This window comes from Eleutherodactylus coqui, chromosome 8, assembly GCF_035609145.1.
Source record: "Eleutherodactylus coqui strain aEleCoq1 chromosome 8, aEleCoq1.hap1, whole genome shotgun sequence".
NCBI lineage: Eukaryota > Metazoa > Chordata > Amphibia > Anura > Eleutherodactylidae > Eleutherodactylus > Eleutherodactylus coqui.
In genome coordinates, this window is record NC_089844.1 from 124,529,407 (window position 1) to 124,543,434 (window position 14,028).

At 42.1% G+C, this 14,028-nt stretch overlaps 1 protein-coding gene across 1 annotated transcript in view; it reads left to right on the top strand.

Moving 5' to 3' along the window:
* Positions 1–14,028, top strand: part of PRKAR1B (protein kinase cAMP-dependent type I regulatory subunit beta) — a 186,003-nt gene that overhangs the window by 144,548 nt on the left and 27,427 nt on the right. The window contains exons 8-9 of the mRNA XM_066576368.1: positions 441–501; positions 7,206–7,327. Of these exons, the coding sequence (XP_066432465.1) occupies positions 441–501; positions 7,206–7,327 (183 nt within the window). The remainder of the gene's footprint in view (positions 1–440; positions 502–7,205; positions 7,328–14,028) is intronic.

Here is a 14,028-nt window from a genome sequence, read left to right on the forward strand (position 1 = left end):
GTATCACCACCAATTTTTTGCCCAAATGAACCTTTCTGGTATCTTATATGAAATGTGTGAAAGATCTCTTAAAGCGGTCTCAAAAATAGTCTCTGGCTTATTTGTATCCTCCGGTGGAGTTGGCATTTTTGGGGCACGGTTATTAACACTGGTACACATAGTATGAAGTAGCCGTGAACTCTTCAATTTTGCAGTTGGGTTTTACTCTCTTATGGGGGCCACAGTACAAAATTTAAAACCTATGTTCTGGGGCCCCAGGTGTGTTATACCGTCACATAGCGCACCCATGCCTTCCTATTCAAGTACGCTATTGCTATTTTAGTGTAGGACATCAGTATTGAGATGTACTGCTGGATCTGTCTTTTTGACTATACCCTGTATTACTATATCAAGGCACCTGTTTCTGCATTAATGTCTTTTCCGTCTCTTCCTCATCACAGGGCAGCACACTGAGGAAGAGGAAGATGTATGAAGAATTCCTGAGCAAAGTCTCCATTTTGGGTGAGTAGTCCTCTGTACAAATGACTTTCAGGCTCAGTTTCAGCAGACCACACAGCAGCCACATAAACTGGCATGGGGGTCCGGCACGCTAATCATTTTATTGGTTGGTGTAAGCTCACATCTGTTCCTGAGGGTTTTCTCAGTAGCTAACTGATCTCACGCACCAAACCTAAATGATTTTACATGTGTGAGGAGCCGGGGTCGGAATCCTTGGGCTTTCAAGTAGGAGGGGACATAATCCGCGAGGCTTCCCTTTATTTGAAGTATATGACAAAGCGTGTCAGGTGCGTTACTTGTTACATTGTTTCTTGGTTTTACCATTTATGTAGCGCATATACAGTATATTCCACAGATGGTCATGTTTTATTCCCGCTCATTTATTTTTTTTCCTAAATATTACACATAATTATCGTTTAATGATATCATTTTCCAAATAGTAATAGAAACATAAGCAAAATGTGGCGATACGCAAGTTATCTTCAGGCCTAATGCTTTAGCATAACTCAAAGTTCATCAGCTCATACCCATCCAGGCTGCCAGTCCAAGGCCGGCTTCACACGGCTAAGAAAATCGCGCACAAATATGAACCCCATTCTTTTCAATGGGGTCATACACATGAGCGATGATTTCCCGCATGGCACTGCAATGTGATGCTATGCAAGAAACAATTTGCAGCATGTTCTATCTGGCTGCGTGATCTTTCTTCGGGGATGATCTTTCATCCAGGATCCTCCGTGACAGCCGCGCCGGAGTATCTCTGCATCCCCAAAGTGATGCGAGGCTGTTTTCACATGAAACTGCCTTGAATCCATGGGGATTTCACATGGTGAGGAGCGCGATATCGGGGTGGAATTTATACTTGTATTCCCATTAAAATAACAATTCTGAAGCATATTAACTTGGAACTTTGAATTGTGCCGTTCCTCTGTTGTTCTTCCTGGAAATGTATAGCTAAATTAACAACTAGGCGTTACCATTCCGCGTTTCAAAGAGGTGTGTCCCTATATCATCTAAACTGTTTAAACGGATTGGGCTGCATCAGGGGGTGTTAGGGGCCTGCCCCTTTAAGAAGAGAAATGGTAACACCCATTTCCCAGGAGGAATAAGAAGAGGAACAGTACAATGTAAAGTCACAAGAAAGGATGCGCCAAAATTGCTGTTCCATGGGGAATACGTGTATTAATTGAAACATACATGTGAGAAGAGCTGGCAGGAGCTCTTCAAGCATGAATACTTATATTGTCTTTATTTATCTAGCGGGGCTAATTCAATCCTAAGCCCTAATATTCATATGCAGCCTGGCAGATCAGGAAACATCGCAACCTTCGTAATATTCTGAAATATAATTACCCAGAAAATTAGGTTGTAAGAACCGAATGTCGTAAATTCTCATGCATTGCCAAAACATAACGCGAAAAGAGAAGTTAATCATGTGCTCAGCACTGTTCATTGGGAGTAATACGATTTTCCTAGAATTATCTACCCTTAACATGTCTCTAACTTATGGGCTGGGAACTAAATGCATCAGTTAATAGTTTTACAAAAGTTTCAAAAACTTTTTTCATTACTTACTACTTTTGCCCTGTCTGTGGATGTAATGGTCTTCTGTCTAATAAATGCCATTATTATCATTACCCCCTCACCCCTCGTTCACCGATCAATCACCATTAGCCCAAGACAACTACCTGATAAGTGGCACAGCCCCAGCCATTACCACAGGGCTCTAATTGCTCCGCAGAAGGATTTGCATTACTGATTACATTAGGTTACATGTTACTAAATACGTCAGAGCAAATAGCCGTGGCCGGTTTAACAAAACATCAATGCATCTGCTACTCAAGAAGCAAACAGTCCTTCCCCGAGCTCCGGCATGTTGGCTGACATGAATAATTCAAGGAATATAGTCTTGAACTTCTCAAACAGTTCAAGCAAAATGTCACTACAAAAACTTTTCAGGTTTTGACTAATGGCTAATAAATCATGATTATGTTCTTCTACTGGAAGTCTTACGCTATAACTTTTCGATTACTTGTCTAAACACCCTCGAAATACTAAGACAAGACTGTGTCCTGGATATGTCAGAATGTTTCCACCTTGGTCGCAGAAAACATTGCACCTGTGTTTATTAAACCATTACTGGAAATGTCCTGGAGAACGTGTTCAGTAGCCATATATTACGAAACCTGGCATAGTTCTCTCTCAGAATGTACTGCATTGACAATCTAGGCTATTGCTCAGGGTCCTATGAAGCCCCAAGGACTGGACCCCCAGATGTGGCTTACCATCGACACAATAGTACTAGAAGCAGTTGTTACTGAATAAATCAACCAGTATGAACACCACAGACTTATCGGATAGTATGGTGACACCAGAAGGACGAGGACTGGACCAGAACTCCATCCAGCTAATGAATAACCAGCGCCCTCTAAGAGGAGGGGCCAGAATATTTATATTACAATAACAGTTGGTTGGCCAGCTGAAGGGAACCATCTCCTCCCCGACCAATCAAACCCCCACACCAGTGGACAGCAGCATTCACGTCTGTGCCTATCTCTAAGACAGGTTACCATGGTCACATGGGCCAGGGCTGATGTTGTGACATCACCCTGGATCTGCTTCTGACTCACGGTCAGCCTGCCACAGTATCTATGTAGAGTGGACTAGTAATTATTAGGAAATTATAGTACCATTATGTGTGAGTGACATCCATGTAGCAGAGCTGTGTAGCAGTGTGCCACACAGCTTTGCTGCATGCACGTCACTCACACACAGCACTGCTACATGTACATCACATACAGCTCTGCTAATACATTCTTCATACAACTGGAATGAAAAGCAGTCCTGCACACACTGATCACCCCCTTGTCATGTGACCCCGGACTCCTTCCACATAGGTGACAGATCACATGACGGTGACATCATACCCTACAAACCCCCTGTGGCCTCAGTTGCTATGGAATACTAATGAACACCAAGCTGGACAGCAGCCATGTGTTTACAGGACTTTTGATGACACCACAGTCATGTGATCAGGGGCGGAGCATGTAACTCACTCACTCACAGACAAGTGGTCATTAGTACTTTGATAGGGGAGGAGGAGGGAGACAGAAGTGTAGACTCACAAAGACATGCTGCTACAGATAACAGTAAGTGATTTATCTTACGGCCGGATTCCAGCTGTGAGCCCGGCCGTGACCTTGCGTACGGCCACGTAATGACCATGTCCTCATGCAGGCCGTCATGCACAGTAGAGCTTTTTTTGTTTGTTTATAATTCCCGCACTGTTGCTCGGCAATGATGTGGATACCCGTAGCCGATGCGCAATGTAATTGCGTACGGGCTGTGGGTATATCTGTGACCACAGAGAACAATGGACTCTATATTGCGGATTTCAGGATAAAATAGAACATGCTTTACTCTATTTTCCATGAGCGGATTACGCAATTCCGACCCACTAACGTGAGCGAAATTGTGTAATCCAGTGCATTTGCTTTGATCTGTGTATTACCGTGGATCAAATTTCACGGAATCCACAATTCCGATCCGGTCGTGTGAGACCAGCCTTACAACTGCTGAAATCATATCTAGACTGCTCAGTTTTGCTGTATAATGTCATGCATGATGCTGTTATTCCTCCATGAACATAGTCTGCTGTTTTGTGTATGTGTAATGTATAAAAAACATCATAGAGCTGAGAACTAGATATAGAGCCTGCAGAAAGGAAAACTGGGGAAAAGTGCCGTATGCAAGTAAGAATGGCCATAAACAGCATCATTCCTTAGTTTATTCTGAAAAATCCTATATACTTAGCGGAACATTTCACTATAGCTACATACAAAAACAATACATCAAATCAACAAGAGTCAAATGTTAAACCCGGGTATAACTGACCACACGCAAAATGCAAACCCAAAAGAAAAAAGGCAATATAATAAAAAATAATCTTTATTTCTTATATTTTAAAAAAGAGAACAAATCACACTACTAAGGGGAGGGACCACAACAAACGCACCTCACAAAAACTACCATGCCTGCATTGTCAGAGGATGTGTATATAACTTATGCATAAAGTGGCAGCGCAAAAACATAACAAATAGAGATGAGCGAGCGTACTCGGTTCGGGTGTTTTTGCACTCGAGCACCGCTTTTTCCGAGTAACTCCCTTCTCAGACGAAAAGATTCGGGGGGTGCCGGGGGTGAGCGGGGGGTTGCAGAGGGGGGGGGGAGAGAGAGAGAGCTCCCCCCTGTTCCCCACTGCTTCCCCTCCGCTCCACCACGCCGCCCCCCGGCGCCCCTCGAATCTTTTCGTCCGAGTAGTCAGTTACTCGGAAAAAGCGGTGCTCGAGTGCAAAAACGCCCGAAACGAGTACGCTCGCTCATCTCTAGTAACAAACGTAAATCCCTATCTCAGATGTAAACGAGCCCTTAACCACTGAATTCTTTATCCGAAGATTACAAGCAGTTTGAAACAATTCTTGAAAATATTTCTTAAAAATGTTTGGAAGTTCCCGAAGAAATGTTATGACCCCAATAAATATTTGATCAGGTTGATACGGCCTCTTCATGAAGGAATTTGTTTGGCATTTATGGAGTGCGCTAATGTTTTTCTCCTTTTATGAGGACATTTGGCATTTTTTATTTTGGCCCTGGTTCAACAAAATAAGCAACTTCTGCTGACATTGATGTGCTTGTACCTTTAACTGTATAGTTATGTAGTCAAATGTAGACATTTAGATTATATTACATGTAGTACTCAGTGCAAAGACAGGTCATGGGCCTGACACAAAGAACATTTCCTGTATCCACTATTAAGCTCCAACACTGTTTGCTTGTTCATTCAACTGTGAACACTTATATAATTCTGTCAATCCAATCAACAAGCATTGGATCTGCTATCTGCGAATATGATAATAAAGATTGCGGAGGTATGACTGGGCAACCCCTCTAAAAAAAAAGACCCCCGTGGCATTCTGTAGACCACACAGGTCCGGCTCCCAGGACTGCTACATTGATGATTTTACCTTGTAAAGCCAGACCAATCAGAAAATGCAGTATTACCTGATTGCCGTATGGATGGATGGCTCTCCAAGTAAAGGGACTTTTACACAGCCTGATCATTTGCCCAATATTTTGGCCCTATGAAGGTACTGCCGATCAGACAACGAACAAGCAAACTCTCGTTCGTTGGGTGATGACATCACCAAAAAAGAAAAATCATCATTGTTAGCGGCATATCTCCATGTGTGCACAGGGAATGTGCTGCCAACAATCATGAAACTCTATGGGGAACAAACAGTTATCTGTCCCTCTGGACTCTAAATCAGCCTGTCTTAAGACCAGGTGGATGAGTTCCAATCCTTAAGATAGGTCACTAATAGTTGATAGCGATCAGCTGATTGAAGTGACATGCGGCTTTCAAGTTAGCATTGTGGCCACCTCAATCCATACCAGGCACAGTGCCGTACATATATAGTGGCTGTGCTTGGTATAGCAGCTCGAGTGTTATGGTCTTTTCAATCGGATGGGGATCCCAAGCAGTGGACTTCTGCCAATCAACTATTGATTACCTGTCCTTAGAATAGGTTGCAAATAGTTTACTCCTGGAAAAAACCCTAAAGGAGTTTAAGTGGCCAAAGTAGGTCCTATGGAGATGCGGGTATTGGCCTTAGCTACCTTGTGGGGATCCTGTAGGCATACATAACGATGACTAATCCATGAATTTATAGTGGTTTTCCACTCTTAGCTATGGACTGTGTGTGATAATACATCTTATTGAATATGGCTGAACTATAGTATCAGTAACAGCCCGTGGATATGTTTCTGGGGGAGAAAAAAACCAAAACTTTCTTCTAACCCTGGAGAATCCCATCAATTTTTCTCACAGAATGCCTTGCATGCATGTTCCCATGATCAACCAGTATTTACCAATTCCCAAAACAAGTAAGAGGTGATAATTAACTTATAATTTTCCTTCTGAACAGCTGCATTCGTGAAAAGGGAAACTCCTTATAAAATCGTATTAAGTATGGCAAATGAGCTGTCTCCCAGCAGAAACGTTCGGCTCCAGGACGCTTGAAAGCACGCCAGGGACAGTTACTTTGCTGAAAACTCTCTTATATATTTAACACTTGCCAGGATAAAGTCCCAATATAGTAAAACACCTCTTTTAGTATAGTAGCACGTTCTGAAGCGCCGTCATCATGACGTATGTAGACAGACCTGATCCTATAACAGCGGTCTACAACATGCGGCTCTTGAATTGTTGCAGAACTACACTTCGGAGCAAGGTGTGCTGGGAGTTGTCATTGTGCAGCAACTGGAGAGACACAGGTTGTAGACCACTGCTATAATACATTGCGGTCTTTTGGTGCCTGGTAGAGAAGAGCGAGTATACTCGCTAAGGCACATTACTCGAGCGAGTAGTGCCTTAGCCAAGTATCTCCCCGCTCGTCTCTAAAGATTCGGGGACCGGCGGGGGAGAGCGGGGAGGAACGGAGGGGAGATCTCTCTCTCCCTCTTTTCCTTCCCGCAACTCACCTGTCACCCTCGCCGGCCCCTGATTCTTTAGAGACGAGCGGGGGGATACTCGGCTAAGGCACTACTCGCTCGAGTAATGTGCCTTAGCGAGTATACTCGCTCATCTCTAGTCCTGGGTTATCCTGTAAACCTATAGTCATCCTTGTTTCTTACATACTTCCTTGTAGAATCCCTCGATAAATGGGAACGTCTGACAGTGGCCGATGCTCTTGAACCTGTTCAGTTTGAAGATGGAGAAAAAATAGTGGTCCAGGGAGAGCCCGGAGATGACTTCTTCATCATTACTGAGGTCAGTGTACATGTATCGCTCTACTTCATTGTCCATCATTTAAGGCCGGGCGATTAATCAAATTAATTTGATTAATTCACCCATTAAGAAGCCCTCGATTCAGTTTTTTTCCCCATAAATTGTAAAATTTGACTTTAATAAAATTGAAGGTGCAGCACAGCACTTTGTGAAGCAGCATGAAGAGCAAACAGCATCTCTAGTGCTGACTCCACCCCCAGTAGCGTTATAACCCTGTGCCAGCAGTGCTATTGATTGGGCACTTCTTTGTACTTCCTGTCTGGCGCCCGCCCCTGATTTAAGAGAAGGTAGCTATACAGATGTCTCCCGGCAGACCAGCACCTGGTTAGCTTTACCTGGGGGAAAGGGTATCATGTCATGGGTTAAGAGTGGATGCCAGACCAGTGGTCTGCACTCAATGATGCACTTGTGTGTGCCAGGCAGCTGGTTGCATGGCTAGTATCCTGAAATCAGGAGTCAGGAAGGTTATCATTTCTCCTAAGGGAGAAAACCTAGAAGGTGTGAGGAGACCTATAAGGCCATACATGCTCCTCTGGGAAATATGCAAATGGGAAGATGGAACAATATCTCTGCAGCACCACCTATTGGTAGGCAGTATTCTTGCAAGTCAAAGTCTGACTTTTTAACAAGCCTTGTAATAATGGGTGGGAATTGTGAGCCAAAGCCAGAATTGTCTTGCCAGTTGAAATCAAGTGATCTGGCTGCTGCTCGGCACATCTTGCCAGTTCCAGCACTATAAGAGAGGTTCAGAAGTGATGCAAAACCAGCGAAATATCAAAAGCAGGTTACGGGACTTCCTGAGATTGCTATTGTACTAAATAGAGCTGCAGTCTTCAGAAGTCCTGCAGAGTCCCATAACATGCTTTTGATTTCAGTCATTTGCAGTGCGCCTTAGCAGCATCACATTACATGCTGACTGAAATGAACCTGTCTTATAGGGCTGGGTTCTGGCAGATGTCACATCAGTTGATTTCTTACATTAACTGCACCTTTGTCAGTGCAAGAAATCAACTGATGCAATTGGGAGCCAAAAAGAGGTTGGAGCAGTTAAAAAAGTAAATAAAAAACTTAAGTAAAAAAAAAAACATATTTCCTTACAAAACACCCTTTTATGTAAAAAAACCCCAAACATTAAGGCCCATTTAGACCCAACGATTCGCGCTCAAAAATTACTCAAAGCCGTCTTTTGAGCGAGAATCGTTGGGTCTAAATGCACAGACATCGTGCAGTTTTCGTGCATGAGTTATTCATCGTTCAATTCTAGTTTTCTTGAATTGAGTGATGACAGCCTGCACAGCTGATAAGATTCTTACAGCTCGTGTCCCGCTGGTAGTTCACAGAGTGAACGCCGAGTGGTAGCGGCGGTGTCCCGCTCCGTCTGCATAGCTCTTAAGTAGCTACTTAGCTACTATAGACTATGCAAAGATGATCGCTCAAAACTGTCACCCAAACTGTCATTTGTCATCTCAAACGTCAGTGTAAATGGGGTCTTAGGGATCGCCTCATTTCTAATGATTCACACTATGGACATATTGTGTCTGTTATCCCACACAGTGAATGGTGTAAAGAAGTTAAATAAAACAATGCCAGATTTGTATTTTTCATTAATCTGTCTATAAAAGAACACGATAAAAGCAATCAAAAAGTCCTTTTTCTTTTCTTTTCTTGCAAGAAGGAACATTAGTTTCATTACTATTCAACAAGGCCTTGCATGTTTAAAATATTTCTGTCACGGTACAGAGATTGTATTCTAACACAACAAATACGTCAACTTTCTGTTATTCTTTGTTTATTATAAAACCCAATAGAAAATTATTGAAAATAAAAAGTCACATGTACCCCTAAAGGGCACCAGTGGAACTACAACTCGTTTCGCAATAAGACCTCACACAGCTCTTTTGGCCAGAAAATAAAAATATTACGAGTCGTGGAATGTAGTGATTATAATGCAATTATTAGTCGTTTAAAGCTTTTTATTGTGATAAATGAGTAGAACATAAAATGTAAATTGTTGTCATCACCAAAATGGAATTGAGCAAAAGAATAAAGTCACCATATTTATACTGTACAGTGAGCTAGAATGCTATTTTTCAGTCATTTGCCTCCGAAAGACACAATAAAAAGTGATCAAAAAGTACTTCAAAATAGTACCAATGAAAACTACAACGCACCCCTCACTCCTCCCTCAAAAAAATAAGACCTCACATAGCTCTGCTGGCAGAAAAATAAAAATAACATGGTTCTTGGAATGTGGCGAGGCAAATACAAGTACCGTAAATACACGATTAGCCAACCCGAGTATAAGCCGAGTCAATAAGTTTTACCACAAAAAAACTGGTAAAACTTATAGACTCGAGTATAAGCCGAGCTATACTCGAGTATACTAGGTAAAGAAAAACTCAGTACTCACCTCCCAGCCAGCGTCTGTGTTCCCGGAGCAATGATCGACCCGGCGGTGTGGCAAGGTGCTTCAGACTTCCCCCCGCTCTCATCTCCCTGCTCGGTTTTCAATTCCCCTGCCGTCATCGCTTTGTAAGTAAGCGCTGTGATTGGATCGAGCGCCAGCCAGTTACAGCCGGTGCTCGATAAACCAATCACAGCCATTCAGTGATGTTATTCACTCAATGGCTGTAAATGATCAAGCGCCAGCTGTCCTACACAGCGCTGACGGCAGGGGAATTCAAAGCTCAGCAGGGGAAATTCTCAAGCAGTTTGCCGCACCACCGGGGACACAGACGCAAGCTGGGAGGTGAGTATGGAGGGTTTTTTTTTAACCTCGAGTATAAGCCAAGGGGGGCTTTTTCAGCATAAAAAAATGTGGTGAAAAACTAGGCTTATACTTGAGTATATATGGTAATTGTTTTTTAATGTTGTGTAAAAGTAGTAGCACACAAGAAAGACTAAGAGTTTGTTATCACTGTAATCATAGTGATCCACGGAGTAACGGTACCATATCATTTATACTGTATAATGAACGCCATGAAAAAACAATGGTGGAATTTTTTCCCACCCCTCCACCACCAGAAATAAAAAAAATTAATAAAGTTAAACAATCCATTATATCTATCCCAAACTGGTGCCGTTAAAAAATACAACTCGTCTGGCAAAAAACAAGGCCTTATATGGTTATTTTATTAGGTCATTTTGGAAAAAGGAACCAAGAGTAAAATCGAAATTGTCCATAAGTTAAAAAAAAAAAAATCAAGATTTTAATTTATGGCAAATCACCTAACCCTACCATCACTATAGTAACCAGAGGACAGCACTTTATACAGTAGTCTTAAAGTTTTCTTCATCTTTATTTTTTTGGCATTATTAATTGTCGCTTCCAAGATTTTCCACTTATGTTATAGAGATGTGCTTGGGCCGATTGTCATGATTGGCCGAAAAGTCCTTATTTACAGCTATGTCCAGTAGACCACCACTTAGGTCAAGTTCATCCTGAGCTCTCATTTCTTCTGAATGGAGATGGAGCTTAAAGAAGTTGTCCAGTTGTAAACTATTGATGGCCTGTCCACAGAATGGTTAATCAATAAAAGGCTGGTGTGGTTCTGCCACCCATAACTCCCACTGATTAACTGTTTGCCAGGCTGTTGTGCTCATGCACTGAGCTGATTTTTGCAGGAAGCAGATGCAGACAGCTCTGTTCCCGGTACAGTGGCGAGGCTTGGTATTGCAGGCTAAGATCCCATCAAAATGAATGGAAACTGCCTGCAATGCCAAGTCGGACCACTGCAGTGAAAATAGAACAGTCTGTTTTCTGTAGTAATCAGTTCAGTACATAAACGCATTGGTGCAGAGAACAGCTGATCAGTGAGGGTCCCTGCTGAAGGACCCCTGCCAATCTACTATCGATGACCTATCCCAACTGGACAACCCCTTTAAATTTTCCTGAATTTTGGGTGTTAAATATTATTAACTATGTGATCTTTAAAGAGTACAATATTGTCTTTCCTCCAGGCTGTGAATGCACCATGACTCGCACGAAGTCACACCATACAATCATATGCAATAAGTGCATTTAGAATATGTGATATTACATTGCACAAAATTGGATATTATCTTACATATGATTTTCATTAATCATCCTAACATTACCAACATGACCAACTCCTCCAGTAATGATATCATAGTTGTGATGTACTTCGGATGTGGGAGTTACGATGAGACTGATAATAAATATTCATGTCAGAACCATGGACAGGGAAATCATCACAACTAGAGATTTTGCTGCGCGGGAAACAACTTGACATTTACTCTTGCCATTTTCCCGGTTTTCAGGTTCAGCTCTCATGACATTTCTGCTAGCTCGCCTATTAGGAGCCCATATAGATTCGTAGGTGCATGACTGTGCCCCAGGGGTTGTTTAATGTGTATTTTTGGCCTTTAGTGCACTCTACAATATAAAATAATAGGGAATATGTCATAACGTATGATATGGGGGACTTAAATACACATAAAAGGCAGCTGCAATAGTGGTTTCTTGTAATGCCAGCATTTGAGTTGATGATCTGTTATATGTTTATTTGCTAGCGTTCGATAAATTCCAAGGATTTGGGTGGAATGAACGTTCTAGAATGAGCCTCCATTTTTGTTTCAGCTCTTTGGTCACAAGGTGTACACATCTAACCCTTGCAGCTATAAATATAGGAATGACTAAGACCTGTGTACGTAGCCTAAAGGTAGTCATTTCTTCTTAAACTGTTCCAAGAATTGAATTGTCTTGGGGTGGGGAAGGGGGGACTCTCCAGAATTAATGGCCATAGTATGAATAATTATGATGTGATTTGGCAGTCAGTGCCAGGTTTTTAGAGAAGCCGTTCCCTCACCAACTTTAGAGGTTCTCGCGATCCACCCCATTTCCATGGATATAAGAGCAACACAGGCTGGCAAAGAAAGCGCTGATGTGGCATCGCTCCAAATTTCAACAGCTGTTCCATTAAAAAAAAAAAAAAAAAAAAAGTTGGTAACTATTTATGAACGTTGCCAATTTTCCACGCTGCTTTATCTCTTGATGAGGCGCCTGTGTTAAGGAAGGGGAAAGAAATCTGTGAACACTTGTACGTCCTTCGCAGAGTGATGAAGTCAACGATCAACGTAGGCTGGAGCAGATTTTGATCAAGCAAATGACCTGAGTACCTGATAAAGATGATCTCATAAAAGTTGAATTCGTAATAAGAAACATGTTGGAGCTTGCGGAAAGATGTTGATACAAGAGCATTCTTAGATCATGAGTCTTTCGAAAGCTAATGGCTTGCAGACTTCTGTATAAAGAGAAGCCAGAGTCTCCCGGGTTCATCCTCGGTGGAATCCTGTGTTTGAACAAAGATTAAATGTCTTGAGGACCAGTCACTTACGGGGTATCATGGGAAGATGGTTTGACAATATCAGGGGAGAACATTGGAGTACTTCAGATTACTTTTGCATGGACGGAGTTGGCAGGAACATCAGTCGGAGTGTAAAATGTAATATTTATTTCATGTGGAGGTTATTTATTTGAACATGAACTATATGGATATGTCAACAAATCAAAGAAATGCTTAGTAGGTGGTAAATACTATAGATCGGGCGCATTGATAAAACTAGGATCATGCTGGGTCTCATCAGATGTAGATTACAGAAAATATCTATATCAGGAAGTGCAAAGGGGATGCAATTGGCTTGGAACCTTAGTGGACTCGAAAGGTCCCTCTGCCCCACCAGTGTTAGTAGAATATCTGGTGATAGTCAACGGGCTCTGTTTTCAGATTTTGCGTAGAGACCCAAGAACTTTATGTAATGCCTTACAGGAAATCTATCAACTACTTTAAGCCCTATAAGCTAGGCTTATGGACTCAAAGTAGCTGTCCTACTTTGTGAATTGTAAGTTTTATACTTACTTTCCCCGTCGTTGCCCCAGTGTCAGTACTCAAACTCGCAGCTGCAGTGCATCAAGTGGTGCACGAAGTAGTCTGCCTATTGTAGTCCCCCATTTCCCTGAAAGTAAGACCTACCCCGAATATAAGCACTAGCATTTTTCAGGACTTTTGAGAATACTTGAAATATAAGCCCTATTCCAAAAATGAAGGGGTTCTCCAGGGACCTTAGCCGATCAACTATTGATGACCTACCTTTTTAATTTAAAAAAGGCAATTTAAATAGTGTCCAGGCAGCTATACATGTAAAAAAGTAACATCTCCTGTAGCATAAATAAATTTAAGAGTCTGTCTTATTTTTGAGGAAACAGGGTCTTAGAATGGACGGACTAGTTAGCGCACGCCATGCAGTCCACTTAATGCATTGCAGTGGGGGCTTTCAGCGCTGACACCAGGGGAATGGTGGGAAGGTATGTATAAAATTTACATTCCCGAACTCAGCGGGTCCTCTACTTTAAGTCCATAAGCTTGGCCCATAGGGCTCAAAGTAGCTGACAGAGTCTCTAAGGTGCTAAGAGTGTGCTAAGAGTGTGATCTGTAGGTATCCCCTAATAATCAGGCTAGAGCATTCACCTATCATTGGGTCATGTAAAGCTGTACCTAATCAGCCGACGAATGAGCAAACACTGATTCATTGGCTGATCACATCTTTTGTGCAGGAAAAAATCACTGTTGTTTGCAGCACTGTAGAGAGATTGTCCAGTAAGGATGGATATATACACAATATACTAACATGGAAAACACAGTATATTTATAACAAAGGCAAAA